We start from the raw sequence: 18,354 nt of genomic DNA on the forward strand, positions 1-18,354 counted from the left end.
TAACAAAAGCCCCCTCAAAGACCAAAAAAAAAAAAAAAAAAAAAAGCATTTCCTTTCTCTCTCACTCACTCTAGGATCCGAATAACTCTCAAAATTACCCATCCTCCATTTTCCACCACCACAACACACTTGGTCGAAGTTGGAACTGATCAAACCACATGACCAAAACAACATGGGAGGAGGCATAAGCGCCAACGACAACAAAAAGCCACCAACGACATTACCCTCCTCCAACTCCAACTGACCGACCACCACCACCGCAGCCATCATGATGGGCTCCCGCCCTTCCCCGCCGCACAACACCAACGTCGTCGGCTTCCGCTGCACCCTCACCTGCTTCATCCTCGCCATTTGCGTCCTCTACATTCTCTACTCCTCCAACCTCCTCTTCCTCTCCCGCGATTCCTGTCCCCCCGCCACCACTCTCCTCGCCCCCCTCCAACACCTCCAAACAAACTCTTCTTCCTCATCTTCTTCATCGCAAGACTACAATATTCCCGAAGATTATACCGAAAATGAAGATCGAAAACTAGTAATGGTGCATGGCGAGCAGTCTGGCTCTGATACCAAGCTCAAACACATCGTTTTCGGCATAGCGGCATCGTCGAACCTGTGGGACAAGAGGAGAGAGTACATCAAGGCGTGGTGGAGGGCGGGAGAGACTAGAGGAGTGGTGTGGCTGGATAAAAAGGTGAGGATCAGAAGAGACGAGGGGCTTCCGGAGATTAGGATCTCCGGCGACACATCGAAATTCAAGTACACGAACCGGCAGGGGCGGAGATCGGCGCTGAGGATATCGAGGGTGGTGTCGGAGACGCTGAGGCTGGGAATGAAGGACGTGAGGTGGTTTGTCATGGGCGACGACGACACAGTTTTTGTAGTTGATAACTTGGTTAGGGTTTTGTCAAAGTATGATCATAACCAGTTTTATTATGTTGGGAGCTCGTCGGAGAGCCATGTTCAGAACATATACTTCTCGTACGGGATGGCTTACGGTGGCGGCGGGTTCGCGATAAGTTATCCGCTGGCGAAGGAGCTGGAGAAGATGCAGGACAGGTGCATTCAGAGGTATCCGGGGTTGTATGGGAGTGATGATCGCATGCAGGCTTGCATGGCCGAGCTCGGAGTTCCTCTTACTAAGGAAGCTGGATTTCATCAGGTAATTAATTATTAGTAGACCTAAATTATCTAAGCTCTTGAAAAATGAGAAACAACATCTAAGAGTTTTGATATGTGAATCTGTGATTAATTTAAAAATCAAGTCAGCAATTTTCTTTTTCTTTTTTTAAATACATAAGGGAAGATTGAATCTGCAATCATGAGTAACTACTAACGCATCGTCATTTAGAATGTATAGTATGTAGGTTATGAATTTATTACTTAGACTGCAAAATTTTGTATTTACAATATAATAAGGAATCCGTATTTGGTACTGGTATTTACAGTGCTCTTCATATTTAGTAAGAGAGTGGAATTAAAATATTTGGGAATTGGTTATTGTAAGATCATCTTTTTGTGAAAGAGGTGACATCTATTAATTAAGTATATTATTTTTCACGTTAAATATCAACATTTGCCTCACACAATACTTGGTATAGCAAAATGTGTTTATAACATTGAATAGTATTATAGTAGTACCATAAATGTGGCAGCATATCAACATTACCATATATTTCCAAATTTGTAGTGCTTAAAAGATTGTAACAATTTCAAATTTAAGCTCTTTAACTCCATTGCTTATCATGTAATTTGTTCAGTCATTTTACCTTCACTTGCTGCAATAGTACATGACAAATTAAGGCTCCAATCTTTTTAAGGATTAGAGTGAAAAACTTGAACTAAAATTCAAATTTTTGTGAAAGAAAACATTGTACTAAGGGCCTATTTAGTTTACGCGTTCAAACTAGTAATTCTTGATTCTAGCAATTTTAATTTTTTTGTGAAATGATAACATTGCAGCGAAATCAAAACTATGGGTTTAAACACATGAAACAAACGTGCCCTGAAAAGGTTGAATTCATGTGATTCAAAGTGTAAAATGAACCGGGAAAATGCCTAACTAATTCTTTTTTGTTTTCTTGTGGCAATAAAACATGCAATATTAGGGACGTAGCTAATTAAGGACTAGGGGGCTCAAGACCCCCCTCAATTTTTTTTTTTTGTTTTGTTTTCCTTTTTTACCTATATTTATATAAGAATATCTCTAAAAACAATTGTACAAAGCCCCCTCTGAACAATTAAAAATATAATTTTTTACCCCTTTAAATTTGTGTAGTAGTCATTAGCCTTTTCGATCATATAAATTTCTGGCTTCGTCACTGTGCAGTATGATGTCTACGGAGACCTATTAGGGCTTCTAGGAGCCCATCCCGTGACTCCATTGTTATCACTTCACCACATTGACGTGGTGGAACCATTATTCCCACGCACCACAAGAGTAAAAGCCCTGCAACGCCTATTCCAATCCGTCAAGCACGACTCAGCCAGCATAATGCAGCAATCCATCTGCTATGACAAGCGCCGGTCCTGGTCCATCTCCGTTTCGTGGGGCTACGCGGTTCAAATCCTAAGGGGAGTGCTTTCTCCAAGAGAGCTAGAGACGCCCACAAGAACTTTCCTCAATTGGTACCCCAGAGCCGACTACACTGCTTATGCCTTCAACACTAGGCCTGTCACCAAGCATCCTTGTCAGAAACCCTTTGTTTTCTACATGAACAACGTTCGATATGATCGATCGAAGAGACAAGTAGTCGGGGTTTATGCTCGGGACAGATCTCGTCACCCTTACTGCCGGTGGAAGATGGAATCGCCGGACAAGATTGATTCCATTGTGGTTTTGAAAAGGCCTGACCCTCTTCGTTGGCAAAAGGTAATTCATAAGGTGTTTGGAAAAAAAGGAATTCCCAGTTTACTGTCACATATTAAGAAGTACTGGCATAATATTTGTATCATACTAATGTATTCTTGAAATATGTATAGTTTTTTCTTAATCAAAATTGAAACAATTATACTAATTAAAACACTTGTGATCTTCTTTTTGTGCAGTCACCTAGGAGGGATTGTTGTAGAGTTCTGCCATCACATAAGAAGTCAACAATGTACTTGTGGGTGGGCAGTTGCAGGGGAGGTGAGATTATTGAATTGTAGCAGCAGCACAAATAGCGCAAAATATAGGACTATTTTTTTCTCTTGCGACGTGTGTTTTGTATGATTTTATCTCTTAAGACATACAGGAATAAAAACTCAATATTGCAAAAGGTATAACAAGTGGAATTCAACAAAAAAAAAAAAAAAAGAAGTCAAAGAAGAAGAAGTCAAAGAAGAAGTAAACCATTACTAATATGCTGTAATTTGCTGTATCCATCTGTGTATAAAGTTTGAAAAACAAGTATACTATATCTTCTACCGATTCTTGTTTATGTATCTGTCTCAATCTCTAGAAGTCTAAAAAGGATGTTGAAAGAAACAAAAATTCTCTGAGAAACCTACATTGATCATCTTATGGCGCAACTGATGGTTGATGATGATTCTTTTCGACTCGGCGGTTTGTCCTGGTGAGTTGCATTCTTGCCTGTGAAATTCTGAGGATCAACTGAGGTGACTGGGGGGAATGTAGCTTCTTTGAGAACAGCAATTTCCAGATGAGTATCGTTGAAAGGCAAATTTTCATGGTCGATTCGAGTTATAGCTACAACTCCTCCTTGCTTCATCTCCACGGTAACTGATATTTGTGTAAAGATATACAAATTTCAATCAGGAAATTAAAGACCAAAAAGAAGTCACTAATTAATATCTATTTCTTTAATTTTTTTTTTCCTTTTTTCAAGTCCCCTTATCCATATCATACGCCCCTTTTATAATTTATAGTACAAAGAAACCTAATAGAAATATCTAAGTTATTGATTTTTCTTTTTCTTCTTTTTCTTCGAGACTTGAGAAATTACTAAGCACCACTTCAAATGCAAATTTCAATCTAACAGCAAGTAAATTAGAGAACTATCAATTTAGAGAAGCAAATAAAGGTCAGAGAAGGGAAGGCTTAAGAGAAAAAAATAAATAAAAATAAAATCTCATAGTACTTGTATATCAAAATTGAAATAAGTTGGTTCAAGCTCATCTTAAATATGCATACTTACCAAATTATAAAACACATTTGATGACAATAATCTCAAGAATGTGCATCAATTCAAAAGCCAAAGTACGTGACATAAAATTATATCAGGAAAGAACAAACAGAAACGGGCGAATTACCACCCAAAAAAAAAGAGAGAATAAGACCAAGGGCCTAAAATGTTCGTATATGAATCAAGATTTCGTGAAAGAAAATTCATATTTATCTTACCAGTAAAACAGAGCCACCAGAAGACGAAAAGACAGAGAGGACAACCACGGGACCGGTGTCGTTGACCGACTTCTTGGCCGGCCGTTCTGAGGATGATTTCTCTTGATGAGTTATATTTTTGCCTGTGAAATTCTGAGTATCAACTGTGGTGACTGGGGATATTGTAGCTACTCTGACAACATCAATTTCCATGTGAGTACTATTGAAAGGCGAACTGTCGATTTGATTTATAGCTACAACTACGCCTTGCTTCATCTCCAGAATAACTGAAATTTGTGTAAACATATAAATTTTCAATTACAAAATTAAGAACCAAAAACAAGTCGCTAACAAGTTTCTTTTTTTTTTTTTTTTTTTAAAGTTTCCTTATCCACATGCTCTTTTTATATAGTACAAAGAAACCTAATAGATATATCAAATTGTTGTTTTTTTTTTTTTTTTTCTTCTTTTGAGACTTGAGAAATTAGTAAACACCTCTTAAAATGCAAATATCAATCTAAATCAGAAATCCTTAAATTTAAGAGAAGAAAATAAAGTTCAGAGAAGGGAAGAAACATAAGAGACAAATAATCCTCGTAGTACAAATATCAAAATTGGAAGTTGGTTCAACCACATCTTAAATTTCCATACATACATACCAAATTATAAAATAGAGTTGACGACAATAATCTCAAGAATGTGAAACGACAAGAAATGAAATTGAAACGACAGGAAAAGCAAGAAAGAACTAGGCCAATTACCACCAAGAAATTTAAAATGTGCGTCGAGGAATAAAGATTTTGGGAAGGGAAATATTTAGGGATATATCCATATTGTCTTACCTGGAAAATATGACCACCAGAGAGTGAAGAGGCAGAGCAGGAAAACAAAGGGAAATGCCAGCCGCGAGTGCGACCGCCAGATCTCCCTCTTTCTGATGCCGTAACGCCGGAAGTACACCGGAAGCCCGTCACAGCTATTGGAGCGCACCATCTTCTGTATCTCCGGTGGCTTCCTCATGACGTAGTCCCCCGCAGGAGGCAATTCGCGCCAAAAATTTATGTGGGTTGCTAATGGCACACAACTAGAGAGAGAGAGAGAGAGAGAGAGAGAGAGAGAGAGAGAGAGAGAAGAGGGTGGTGGGAAGGTGTGATGTTGAAGACAGAGAAGTTGGGTTGAGTTGAGCGGGGGAGTGTTACTGAAAGTCTGTTATGACATGAGTTCTTGGTTAGTTAGGATTTACTAACGGCTTTGTGCGGGAGGGCTATTCCGCACGTGCTGTCCACGTGACTCCAATGGCTTATAAATTGTCTGAATTTATGCAAACTTTTTTTTTTTTTTTGTGAAACTGATTATGCAAATGATTGATTATGACGCATTCAAAATAATATATATTGATTATGACTTATAAGAAGGGGGTTTTTTTTTAATATATATAGAGAGTATAGTATTGGGAAATACTGGATTAATGTGGATACAAATATTTATGTTATGTTTCATAGATCATGTTGTATTGGAATTGGAAACATAACTTGTAGCGTAAGCCATAAAAAAAACACTCAGCATTGTATTGTATTGTACGAGAAACCGAACCCTATTCTTTTGAGTCAAACTGCTAAATGTAACAATTTTTTGTTTCTTCTTTCAAGCTTAAATATCCATGTGACGATTGTTTATTGTTCAGCCCACACGTTGTGTAAGAGTGTAAGTATACAATTATTATTAACTTATCTCTTAAACTTTTGTGATGATTGGTAAATTAACACAATAGAAGGTTAAATATAAATATACATTGAGCATCACCAAAATCGAATCTATCCACTATCCTCTTTGACAAGAAGTTTGGGGCTTATTCTTTTGAGTGAAAAACTCAAAAAAAAGCAACTCGAGTTACAACTTTATTCGAGTTCATGTTCTTTTAAGTTTAAACTCGAGTTTAAACTCGAGTTCAAACTCGAGTTTAGGACTAAAACTCGAGTTCAAGTTTCCCCTTCAACTCGAGTTCAGAAACTCGAACTCAAATTAATGAACAGTATTTTTTCTATTCTTAAAAATGCTATAACTTTTTTGTTTTAATTCTGATTGAGATTATTTTTTTTCTATATGTTGACAACGAAAAGACGAATAAAACCCGACCCATATACCCTATTAAAATTTTTTATTAGCATTGAGTTTTTTATTAAAATACTATCTAAATACAAATTCAAGTTTTGACTCACTCAAACACAAACTCAAAAAGATTCTTATCTCAAACCATAACTCAAATGTACACAACCAAACACAAACTCAAGTTACAAGTATAAACTCAAGTTATAACTCAAATTCAACTTAAGAATTATACTCAAGTTAAACTCTAAAAGAACAAGCCCTTAGTTGTGTGGTTAGGTTTTTTTATGGTTGTTCCTGGTCCATCAAGTAAGTAAAAAAAAAAAAAAAAAAATCCCGAAACAAACAAGTTTTTTACAACACCCAGTTAACTCAACATAGTTATCCTAACAGGAGACTTTTCAGATTCAACGTACTTCCAATTTATTTAAACCTACTTGGCACAAGATCCTATTTTCATGTTCAATATTTCATCTCAATTAACACAAAAAATCAATCTTCGTGCTCACATAAAGACAATTTTGATGATAAGATCAGTTTTTTTTTTTTTTTTTTTTTTTTTTTTTTTAAGCAGATTAATTACACAATACTTCCCGTTATAATGCTGTCATATCATTTTGACGAGTGCAGTAAATGCAATATTAGAGACGGCCATTGCTACAGAAGTACTGTGTAGCACATACCATGGTGATATTGGCCACGAGAAAAAGGTCAAATTCATGGGCTAGGTGAAACTCATCCATCATCAGAAAAAAGCAGATTCCCCATTGGCATCTTTTTCTTTTCTTTTCTTTTTTTAGTCCTTTATTTCTCTCTGTCTGTCTGACACATGTAACTATTTCTTTGTACAAATGTATCATAGGCAGCCAGCCCCCACACAATGACCTTTATTACTCCCACCCAATTGAAAAACCATAGGCTTTGGGTTTTGGTATGAACCATGAAGACAAACTACTGTAATGTTGGATTTAATTTGATGGGCCCAGTTCAATTTTGAGCTGGCATAACATACTCCACTCAAGCCTTCGTCACCAAATGGAACAATTTTTTTTTTTTTTTTTTTTTTCACTTTTTCTGTGGTCAAGCTAAATTTTACTCATAGTCACACAGTGAGACAGTAGTGGGATGACATGCGGATCCAGAATTCTTGGCCATTTGTGTCGGAGAAAAAACTTTCATTTGCCAATCTTAAAAATCAGTTTTGTAGCTTCTCAACATTATTGGTTTTGTTGGTTTATGGCTCAAACGTTGGCAAAATGGACTGCTGCTTTGTCTTTGTTTGGCTTTCTTTGCTAATTAAATGGCTCAACCTTGTCTTTTTGTTTTGGCTTTGCCTACTGTGAATGACGTCTCAATTCAGCCAAAATGAGACAGAGCGAGGGAGAGAGAGAGCCATGTGTACATCAAGGGAATGAAGACCATAACTTGATCAATAGAATGAAGTTATTATTATGAAAATGAAGGCCAAATAATGGGAAAATGAGGTTCCTAAAAAGATGCATCTTACATACAAGAACTCCAGCTCACATGTACAGTGGAGGGGGAAAAAAAAACAAAAAGCGGGGGAGAAATTCTTATATGTGAAAAAAAAAAAAAAAAAAAAAAAAAAAAAAAAAAAAAAAAAGCAATAGCACCTATTATCTTCCGTATAATTCAAAAATTGATAACTAGGCACTCACTTCATATATGACCGCAAAAGGGTATTGACTGTTTTATTATTCTATATAATAATGTCCTTTATCTTCATTGTCTCTCTGTCCCATTGCTACCAGTTTGCCTCCCATCATCATCCCCTTCCCTTCTGGAGCTTTGGCCTGGATGGGTTTGGGGGTCATATTTCTGGGAAGCAAGGTAATTCAAAGCTGTAACCACGTCAGATATAGCGGGTCGCATGTTAGGCTGCTCCTGAACACACATTGCCGCAATAGCAAGACATTGATACAACCCCCTTACAGGATATTGACCTCGCATCAATGGATCGGCCATCTGCGGAAATTTCCTCCGGTCTTTGAACAAAGGCCGCGCCTGCAATGAATTCAACAAACATTCAATGTTCATAAGCCCGAAAAGGATAGCAGGCACTCAAATAAAATGATGTAACAGAACTAATGGAGCCAAGAAAAGGGCTAATTCAAAGAGGCACTAATTCTATATATGTCAGTATGAGAATGGAGATTGGGATCATTATCTTACCCACGCAACCAAGTTTTGCTCCTTGGGGCCTCTTGTCTCATCGATGGCTTTCCTGCCTGAGATGAGCTCCAAAAGAACGACCCCGAAGCTATATACATCGGATTTGAATGTAAGTTGACCTGTCATTGCATAATCTGGCGCACAGTATCCATATGTTCCCATAACCCTTGTGGAAACATGAGTCTGATCCCCACTTGGTCCTACTTTCGCCAAGCCAAAGTCAGATAGCTTCGGGTGATACCCCTCGCCGAGCAAAATGTTTGCGCACTTCAGGTCGCGGTATATGACAGGAGGGGTCATTTTATCATGCAAATACTCCAACCCTCTCGCTGCCCCTGTTGCTATCCTCATTCTTGTATTCCAATCAAGTGCTCTCCTACCAGGCGGAAGATCTGCAAGAGATAATCTAAGGATTATTATGAATGATAAAGTTTTGAGATTTGAATTTTAACCTGCAACTATAACAGAATAAGAATAACAGACAATGAGATCTCGATTCGATGAAGTTGTATACCGAACAAATGGTTTTCCAAAGATCCTAACGGCATGTATTCATAAACCAACATCCTCTGATCCTTCTCAGCACAAAAGCCAATTAATTTAACGAGATTAGGGTGTTCAGCAAGACTAAGCGTCAGTACTTCAACAACAAATTCCCTAACCCCTTGCTGTCCATTTCGGTCAAGTCGCTTGATAGCCACTTCCTACACCAAAACCAGAAAAGGAGAAAAAAAACAAAAAACAAAAAACAAAAAACTTCAATATTTTGACCAAAACAAATCAGCACACCATAATCCATAGCATATGAAAGAAATGTGTTGCATAAGGCCAAAAAACATGTTCTGCTAAAAAAGCCATCATTTGAATCAGAATAACAAGACCAACCTGATTACTTCTCTCTAAGCGACCCTTATAAACTTTGCCAAATCCTCCCTCTCCCAGAAAGCAATCCGGCCTGAAATTATCGGTCGCCGTCTGGAGCTCTGTTAAGGAAATGGACTGTGCCCGCCGGCGATTGGCCTCTTCATCCTTCAAGTTTAAGTTCTTCACGTCCAATGATAACTGGTCATCCTTGGAGATCACCTCCTTCTTCACATCCGGGTTGATTTTCGGAGCACCTAATCACATAGAAACAGAGACGAAATAAATGATCAGATAGAAAGAAAAAGAGGAGTTATTAGGCCAAAGAAAAGCGCATGAAACTACGCAGATGGTAAGATGTGACCAGATGAGATGATTTTTTATTATGTTTCTCTCAATTATGGATTTGGAAAATCGAAAAGACATTAGAATTTGGAAGAACATAGAAAAAATAGAATAAAATCAATACCAAGAACCAGAAGGAACTGGGACTATGGACTGGACCTTGCTAACCATGCATACAAACAAAAACGAATTAGTACTTGAGAGAAATCAAACAAACAAAAGCAGTAAATTTAGCAACTCAATGGGTACTAAACTAAAAGGAAATAAATAAATAAATAAACAAAGATCGAAAATTGAAACTACTTATTTAAAGCCCATTTACAACCGAAGAGCAAATTCTTGCCTTTTTCATTCTAACAGAAAGTAGAGATAAAAAAAGCACAGGAAATGATTAAGGAAAAAAGAAAAGAAAAGAACAGAAAAATAGTTTGATAAATCATGAAACGACACAACGACTAATTACACAAAGCAGTTTGAGTTAAAACCCAGAAGCAGTAAAAACAAAATTCGACAAAAGAAAAAAAAAAAGGAATTCCCCAGAAAAAGCCAAATTGGAAGAAAGCACGGCTCGGAAAGAAAAGTGAAAAGTAAGAGCCTTCAAAATTGCAGAGAAAACGACAAGAAAACCCAGGTACGTCACGAGCACCACCGACGGGAAAAAAAAAAAAGGAAAGAAAAAGAAAAAAAAAAAAAAAAAGGGGAAGGAAATCCATTCCCGATTGAGCTCCCAAAAATCACCGACGACAATCCGAAATTTCGAAAAGAGAAAAAACAACAAAATACATTTTTTACTCGAAACGTTTCGGAAACCTAATCAAAGAAAAAAGCTTGAAGAACAAACCTTGCGCCGTTTGATCGTCTGACTTTTTATTGTGGTTGACGCTTTTACTCTCCTTCTCTGATCTTTTACTCGATTTTCCGGCGCAAGGAAAGCACCCCATGACGGCGTCGTTTCGCCCTCTTCTCTTCTCTCTGGGTTTTTCCTCAGCTATATAGCAAGAACAAAGCCACAACGACGAGCTCCGAAACCGAACATGAAAAACAGAGGAAATGTGAGACCTTTGCGAAGCTAAGACACAGAACTAGAGAGAGAGAGAGAGACAGAGAGAGAGTTCTTCAATAACACTATAGCAGTTGCTTTTATTTTTCTTTGCCTTTTTTGCTTTTTTATATTTTGCGGGGCTGTATCCACTGCATTTCGAGTATATCAATAACTCCCATATCTAACCAATAAAGAAGTGCCACGTCATCAATATGAGGGCTGTCTTTGCATTGACGTTTTTTTAAGCAGCTGTAAGAGTCTGGTTGCATTTAAGACACATCGTGGAAAACGCCACGTCGTTTAAGCGGTCAGGTATTTGAAATTGGACACTTTTTTTGGGTAAGTATTTGCTTTAAGTACTAACTTGGAACAGAATATGATGGGAAAAGAAAAGGCATTGAAAATGGAAAAAGAATAATAAGAAAGTATCTATGGTGTATTTATTTCCTAGAAAGTGAAATTAGAAACAATAATATTTATTTGTATGAAACATAATTAAAATAATTTATAATTAATAAGAATTTTTTATATGAAGCAAAAATACTTTTTAAGTGAATAAATAAGAAAGAAATTGAAACAATATTAATTTCTTTTATAGTGTTCTCATGAAGAAATTTTGATATCTTTTCTTTTTCCGTGATAACATAAGTACTAAAATTGTGTGTATATTATTGTAAACTGAAACTTAATAAGACGTAAGAGTAATTTAATAGTTTATTCTAAATAATCTAAGAATTTTGAATTGATTCTTTACTCATTCTTATGTTTTAACCATTTTATTTCATGAAAAATACATTAAAAAAACAGAGAGAACATGCTTCTATTTCTCATCCCAATTGAAATGTACTACGACTTCTTAAAAAAACAAGAAAAAAAAAAGTGAGAAACAAATTGTTCTCTTTTATTTTTATTTTTATTTTTTATTTTTTATTTTTTTTAGAACTTAGAAATAAAACAGGTTTAATTATAGGGAAGATTCCTACCGAAGAAAAGCGAAGGCAAAAAAAACGTTATTATTGTCTTGTCTTTTACGTGGCCGATCGACCACTCGCTTGCTGACGTGGCGCAATCTGATTGTTGTACGGCGATTCTTGGATGCGAGCTTGCAAGCTTTGTTCTTTTCTTCCGTAACCAAGATTTTCCTCCTCCTTTCTTCCCAATTTTTATTATTATTATACTAATTAATTTAATTAAAAAACAATTTTTCTGTTAAAAAAAAAAACAATTTTTGTCTCGTTTTGTCTCTACCCGCCGTGACGAACACATCATGATGCGCCGCTGGTGGCCGTCCGATAAGGTCAACGTTTGAAAAAGGTAGGTCCCGCCTCGCTGAGGCCTTTTGTGAGACTGGGACCCACTTGCCGAAACGCGTCGCCTATTGAAGGCCTTATTCTTTTCTCATTGATTTTTCACTCATATATTTTAACTGTTTAACTAAAATCGAAGTTTGAGCACTTTGATCCACGCGCACAACAACTCCTCCCACCATAACTCCTAAAGTTAAGTAGCTGTAGAACAATAAATTGTTGGAATAAAAAAAGAGATTAAAACAATTAATTAAAAACATTTTTTGACCTTTTTTTTAGGGAAGCAAAAAAAATCAGTCGTGTTGAATGCGTTTAATTAGTATATTCGTGTCATGATTCAAATTATAATTTATAATTCATTATAATATTTTTTTACATAAAAAATATACGTAAATTAAAAATAATTTTAAATTATAATTTTAAATTCATAAACAAACATCTATTAATCTTGGAATATGGTATTGACCGCAGAAGATCACAGCTGGTTTTAAATTTGAACGTGTGAAGTTAGAAGGGAAACGCGCTGTTTCATTAGCTCGGTTCAACAAGTTCTAAAGGCCACTTAGGAAAATCTATGGAAGCCTCTTTATATATTCTGTCAGATTCTCGGGAATATAAACGTGTATATTAATTATTTTATAAGACAAAAATGTGAATTTTTGTCATTTTTTTCATTTTTTAAGGCGTGTTCTTTTAAAATTTAACTTGAGTATAATTTTTAAGTTGAATTTAAATTATAATTTGAGTTAAACTTGTAACTTGAGTTTGTGTTTAGTTGTATACATTTGAGTTATGGTTTGATATAAGAATCTTTTAGAGTTTATCTTTGAGTAAGTCAAAACTTAAATTTGTATTTAGATAGTATTTTAATAAAAACTCAATGCTGATGAAAAATTTTAATAGGGTATATGAGTCGAGTTTTATTCGTCTTTTCGTTGTCAATGCATAGAAAATAAAATCATCTCAATCAGAACTAAAATGAAAAAGTTATAGCATTTTAAAAAATAGAAAAAATATTATTCATTAATTTGAGTTCGAGTTTCTGAACTCGAGTTGAAGGGAAAACTTGAACTCAAGTTTTAGTCCTAAACTCGAGTTTAAATTCAAATTTAAACTTAAAAGAACATAAACTCAAATAAAATTATAACTTAAATTATTATTTTTTTAAATTTTTCACTCAAAAAAAAATAAGCATTAATCTTCTTTATCTTCATTTATGAGTGTAAAAGGGAACTCAAATAAAATTATAATTTAAATTATTATTTTTTTAAATTTTTCACTCAAAAAAAATAAGCATTAATCTTCTTTATCTTCATTTATGAGTGTAAAAGGTTTTAGCTAAAAGTTTCTCCTAATAGTTCTTTCTTACAAATGAATAAATAAATTAAGTCCTCCTGACAGTTGTACTTCATTAAATTAGTGATAATGTGATCATTCTCGGCTATGAAAGGGTGAAATTTTATTATTTTTCTTTAAAAGCTTCCACCATTAATTGTAGAAATGTTTGCTTTTAGCAATATTATTGTTGTCTGAGTTACATCAATAAAAAGGTGGAAAAAAACAATATTGACATTGTTGTGATTATTTCCTTATTCCTTCTATATTCCAACCACGGCTGTAAATTTGTAATCTTGCTCTTTTATTTATAGTGCAAACAAATTCTAAATTGTTGGATTAGAACTGTCATTCTTTTTCATTCCATTGAAAAAAAGGTCGTTTCATATTATAATTTTGGTTGACATTGTGTAGAGGTAGTTCATTTAATGATACGTTTGTTTTTTTTTTCCTTTCATAATGACAAATATGACTGTTAAAAATTTAGCATTGCTTCTAAAAACTCAAAGTTCTTTACTTTTATTGTATTTAACGTCTCAGAAACTTTCACATTGAGATGTCAAATAGGTCGGGCCGTTCATGGATGGTCCGGCCCAGTCCGTAACAGTGCCAAGTTCAGCACAGCCCAGAACTGTACTGTTACGGGCCGTACTAGCCCGACACATTAGACGAACTAGGGCAGGGCCTCGACTTCCCAGCCCGCGGCCCAGGCCCGGCCCTAGCCCGTTAAGGACGTGATTTGGCCATGATTAGGCCTAAGCCCTTATTCGGCCCAAGCCCGTGTTCGGACCAAGCCCTGATTCGGCCAAGCCCGTGTTCAGCCCGGGCCAAGCACGTGTTCAGCCCGCGAAGCACGCCTCAATGTGACTGTTGGGCCTAACGGTCACATTGTGGAAAATGGCCAAAAATTCTCTATAAATACCCCTAAATCTCACACAACATTCACCACAACAATTCATTCTCAACTCCTCATCTCACTCTCATTTTATCTCTCATCTTTTCTCTTTGATATTGATTCTAAGCTTTTCTCTCTTGATTCCTCATTTTCTTGCTCTTTAATTTACAAATTTCAATCAATTTGAAGAAATCCTGGAAAAAGAAAGGTATTTTACTTATCAATTTTGTTACATAACATTGTATTACTCAAGTTTATTTATCTTGTTTATTGTTTATAAATAAGTGAATTAACATTAGTTTCTGTTTTTGTTTTCAGAAAATGGTTGCATCAAATTTTCATGCTTTCCCTGTGCTCCCTAAGCTTGGTGATGAACTATTTTACGAGGATGAAATATTGATGCACAACTCCAACCCTACTAAATTGGAAATTGTTCCAGTTGATAATCAATCGGTGCACAACAAGGAAGTTGGAGAACGTGGCAGAAAAAAAATACCGCGAACTGCTCTCGCATGGTAACATTTTACAAAGGAGCCCCGACCAAATTCAAAAAACAGGTGAAATGGAAAATCGTGCGATATGTAAATATTGTAAAAAATATTTTTCTAATAAAAAGGGTGGGGGTACTGGCCATCTTGATAGACATTAGAAATCATGTCTACCATTGCTCCAAGGTAGTAGTGTGGACTCCCGCCAACAAACACTGTCACTCACATCACAAGGTTTGTAAAATTTTACATACGATGCACAACGTGCCCGTAAGGCACTAGATAAATTTTTAGCTAGTGCTGAATTACCTCTGTCTTTTACAGATGATACAGCATTTGAAGAATTCATACAAACGGCATTCTGCCCACAATTTAAACAGGTAAGTAGAAACACAACTCGATCTGATTGCATGAAAGTTTTTTATGCAATGAAACAATCTCTAGTTGATAATTTTATGTCTTTTAATGCTACAATATCTTGTACTTCTGATCTTTGGGACAGGTGCAATAAAACTAGATATTTATGCGCCACGGCGCATTATGTTGACGATGAATGAGTTTTACAAAAGAGAATAATAGGTTTTCGTTTAATGTCCATTTCCTCATAACGCAACTGCTATCTTTTCAATTATAATGGAAATTTTTAATTTTTATAGGATAGAAGATAAAGTTTTAACAATTACTTTTGATAATGCGTCAGCTAACACAGCTGCAATTAACATGTTTAAACTTAATTTGAAACCACCTTTTGGTGGTGAAATTTTCCATCAACGATGTGCATGTCACATTATAAATTTAGTAGTACAAGCAGGAATTAAACAGATTTCCTCTCATTTAACAAATATTAGAGAATTTTTATCCTTCATATATAGTTCTGGAGCTCAGCTCTAAGAATTTTGATAATATTGCAGGAACAGTCAAATGCGCCCAAGAAAGTTTCTAACTGATGTGAGACATAAGTAGAACTCCACCTACTTAATGATGAAGACTGCAATTCTGTATCAACATATCATCACAATGTACATGAACAGTAAGCATAGTAAGCATTTAATTTTTGATACAGACTGAAAGATTGGTGAGTACTTTTTTAAATTTTTAGAAGTTTTCTACAACACTACTGAATTACTTTCTAGACTTTATTATCCTATTGTGCATTTAGCTTTGCATCAACTATTTAATATTTTGGAAATATTTTCTTATTATAGGGATATTGAACTTTTTGGAACCATAGTTAAGCTAATGGAAGCTAAATTTAAAAGTTATTGGGCCGGTTGTTTTATGTTATATGCATTAGCAACCATTTTAGATCCTAGATGCGGATTAGATGAGACTGAATCTTTGATGTCCGCTATAGCAGAAAATTTAGATATTGATATGCAACTAACTATTGCCGATGCTAGGAAAATGTTAGAAAAATATTTACTTTGTATGAAACAAAATACGGAACATGACAAAAAGAATAGGGAACTTCAACATCAAGAAGCAGTTTGGGACCTAAAGGTTCATCGTGGAGCTTCTTGAAGAAGAAGGAGAAAGCATCAGGATTGTTATCAACACGAGCGTCTTCAGAAATAGTGAAATATTTTGAATCAAATTTTATAATCGATGACGACAATGGACATCTTAGAGTGGTGAAGGAGCAAGACCGATCATTTTCCAGCATTGTCCATAATAGCACGTGACATTCTGACAACTCCAATGTCAATGGTAGCATCGGAGCAAGCATTTAGTGCAAGCCATAGAATTCTTGATGAGAAAAGGAGCAAAATGTATATGGATATCTTGGAGGGGCTAATGTGCGTTAAAGACTGAGAAGATGTCAGAAGATGAAAACAACACTCTACAGATGATTCAATTCAAGAATATTTTTTGAACTTAGACATAACAGAATCTTCTGGATACTGCACTATTTTTTCCTTCACTAAGGTTTTGTCTCGATCTCCCCACGGTTTACTTGGCAATATTTTTAACGAGGCAATCATTTATGTGTACTTATTCGTATTATTTCAATTCAATAAAATCACATTTTTTGGGGGGTATATGATATATTTTATTTTTTTAATTAAATATTACAAAAAAAATTAAAAGGCCCAGGGCAGCCTGTGAGGGACTGGGCCTGGGCCTTGCCCTGGCTCTTATGGACGAGGGCCCAGGCCAGTGCTCTTCCCTCAGGCCCGGTCTAGGCACGCCCGAGGGCCGTGGAGGGCCTGGTGTTAAACGTGTCGTGCCGGCTCGGCACGGCACGTTTGACACCTCTACTTTCACGCTTCATGTCTCACATACCAATGAGGACAACCTTTTTTAAGCCCTCCTCGATTTGACTTTGTTTAATTTTCTTCATTTAATCCCAAGACAAACAACTAAATAAACCACACCACAAAAAAAAAAAAAAAAAAAAACAACCTCTACGTGTTTAAATAGGAGATGATTCTACTGTTTGAATATGTTTAAACCATAATATTTATATTAGGTTTCGTCCATTAGGTACCTATTGTCTCCATAAATAAAATTCTAATAAGATTTAAAATTCTTTTATATTGTTAAAAGAAAATCTTAGTCATTTAACTTATTTTTGTTGGTTTCTGAATTGAATTCGGATGCGGAAGTGTGGGGTTAGCAGATCATGTATAACAAAAAAATTTCATAAAATCTTTGAGATACTCGATTGATTATATTAATTTATGCACGAATAAATTAATCTCATTAATTTATTTATCAAGAACCATATTAGGAATTATATCTAGCAATTGATTATGATGATAACTTGGGTTCTTTGACCTCGAACAATCCTCGCTCCAATGCTCCTCGTCAATTCCTTGAATCTATGAAGACGTGTGTGTGGGCACGCCTGAAATAAAACAGGTTAACAAAAACACTCAAGAATTTCCATGAACACCAACGCATGCACGACGTGAAATTTTTGGAGAAAAATTTTTCCTCTCAACTCTTGGAAGAATTCGGCCACCCTCTAAAATTAGGAGCAAAAATTGTGTCAAAAATTGTTTCTAAAATATCTCTTTATTCATAGAATAGTAGTTATACTATATAAGTCTCATCTTTATCTCCAAGATAAAGCTTATCAATTATCTCTCATTTAAATTTGGATCAAATTCTCCCTTCCTTTATCCACTAATGGCTGGCCAAGATAGGGAATCTTATCCCTCTGGTAGGCGCCAAATCCAGATAGGGAAGGAAGAGAAAATCATCATTTATCCTGCAGTCTAATTTTAACTCAAATTCAAATTTTAATTTAAGTCAAACTTAAATTAATTTGAATTCTAAATTGAACAACTTATTAAATAAGTTTAAATAGATAATTCTAGATGTGTTCACACTGGGTGTTCACACTGTGCCTTGCGTTCACACTATGTGAACACCTTCACATAAGTTATCTAAAATTCAAATTTAAATTTAAATAATCACATTATTTAAATAATAATTAATTATCAATTAATTATCCT

The 18,354-nt window shown here is 35.5% G+C and overlaps 2 protein-coding genes across 2 annotated transcripts; one reads left to right on the forward strand and one right to left on the reverse strand.

Moving 5' to 3' along the window:
• The first annotated feature begins 271 nt into the window (after nucleotides 1-271).
• On the forward strand, nucleotides 272-3,147 carry LOC21394451. The gene is made up of 3 exons (XM_010114013.2): nucleotides 272-1,159; nucleotides 2,327-2,869; nucleotides 3,046-3,147. Exons 1-3 carry the CDS (start codon nucleotides 272-274, stop codon nucleotides 3,145-3,147), a joined length of 1,533 nt encoding a protein of 510 aa, XP_010112315.2.
• A 4,881-nt stretch (nucleotides 3,148-8,028) lies between these two features.
• Nucleotides 8,029-10,952, reverse strand: LOC21394453 (probable serine/threonine-protein kinase PBL5). The gene is made up of 5 exons (XM_010114015.2): nucleotides 10,668-10,952; nucleotides 9,506-9,738; nucleotides 9,135-9,324; nucleotides 8,621-9,012; nucleotides 8,029-8,452 (listed from the first exon to the last, which is right to left on the reverse strand). The coding sequence occupies exons 1-5, from the start codon at nucleotides 10,765-10,767 to the stop codon at nucleotides 8,171-8,173; spliced, it is 1,197 nt and encodes a 398-aa protein (XP_010112317.1). The 5' UTR covers nucleotides 10,768-10,952; the 3' UTR covers nucleotides 8,029-8,170.
• Between the last annotated feature and the right edge of the window lie 7,402 nt (nucleotides 10,953-18,354).

This window comes from Morus notabilis, unplaced genomic scaffold (genome assembly GCF_000414095.1).
Source record: "Morus notabilis unplaced genomic scaffold, ASM41409v2 Scaffold160, whole genome shotgun sequence".
NCBI lineage: Eukaryota > Viridiplantae > Streptophyta > Magnoliopsida > Rosales > Moraceae > Morus > Morus notabilis.

Bases quoted from the DNA above. Each gene is read 5' to 3' on its own strand.
- LOC21394453 (XM_010114015.2), bottom strand. From the start codon at position 10,767: ATGGGGTGCTTTCCTTGCGCCGGAAAATCGAGTAAAAGATCAGAGAAG. The intron at 9,739-10,667 runs GTTTGTTCTTCA...CTATGTGATTAG, and splicing joins AGACGATCAAACGGCGCAAG to GTGCTCCGAAAATCAACCCG. The intron at 9,325-9,505 runs GTTGGTCTTGTT...GTTTTGGTGTAG, and splicing joins GCTTAGAGAGAAGTAATCAG to GAAGTGGCTATCAAGCGACT.
- LOC21394451 (XM_010114013.2), top strand. From the start codon at position 272: ATGGGCTCCCGCCCTTCCCCGCCGCACAACACCAACGTCGTCGGCTTC. The intron at 1,160-2,326 runs GTAATTAATTAT...GTCACTGTGCAG, and splicing joins AGGAAGCTGGATTTCATCAG to TATGATGTCTACGGAGACCT. The intron at 2,870-3,045 runs GTAATTCATAAG...CTTTTTGTGCAG, and splicing joins ACCCTCTTCGTTGGCAAAAG to TCACCTAGGAGGGATTGTTG.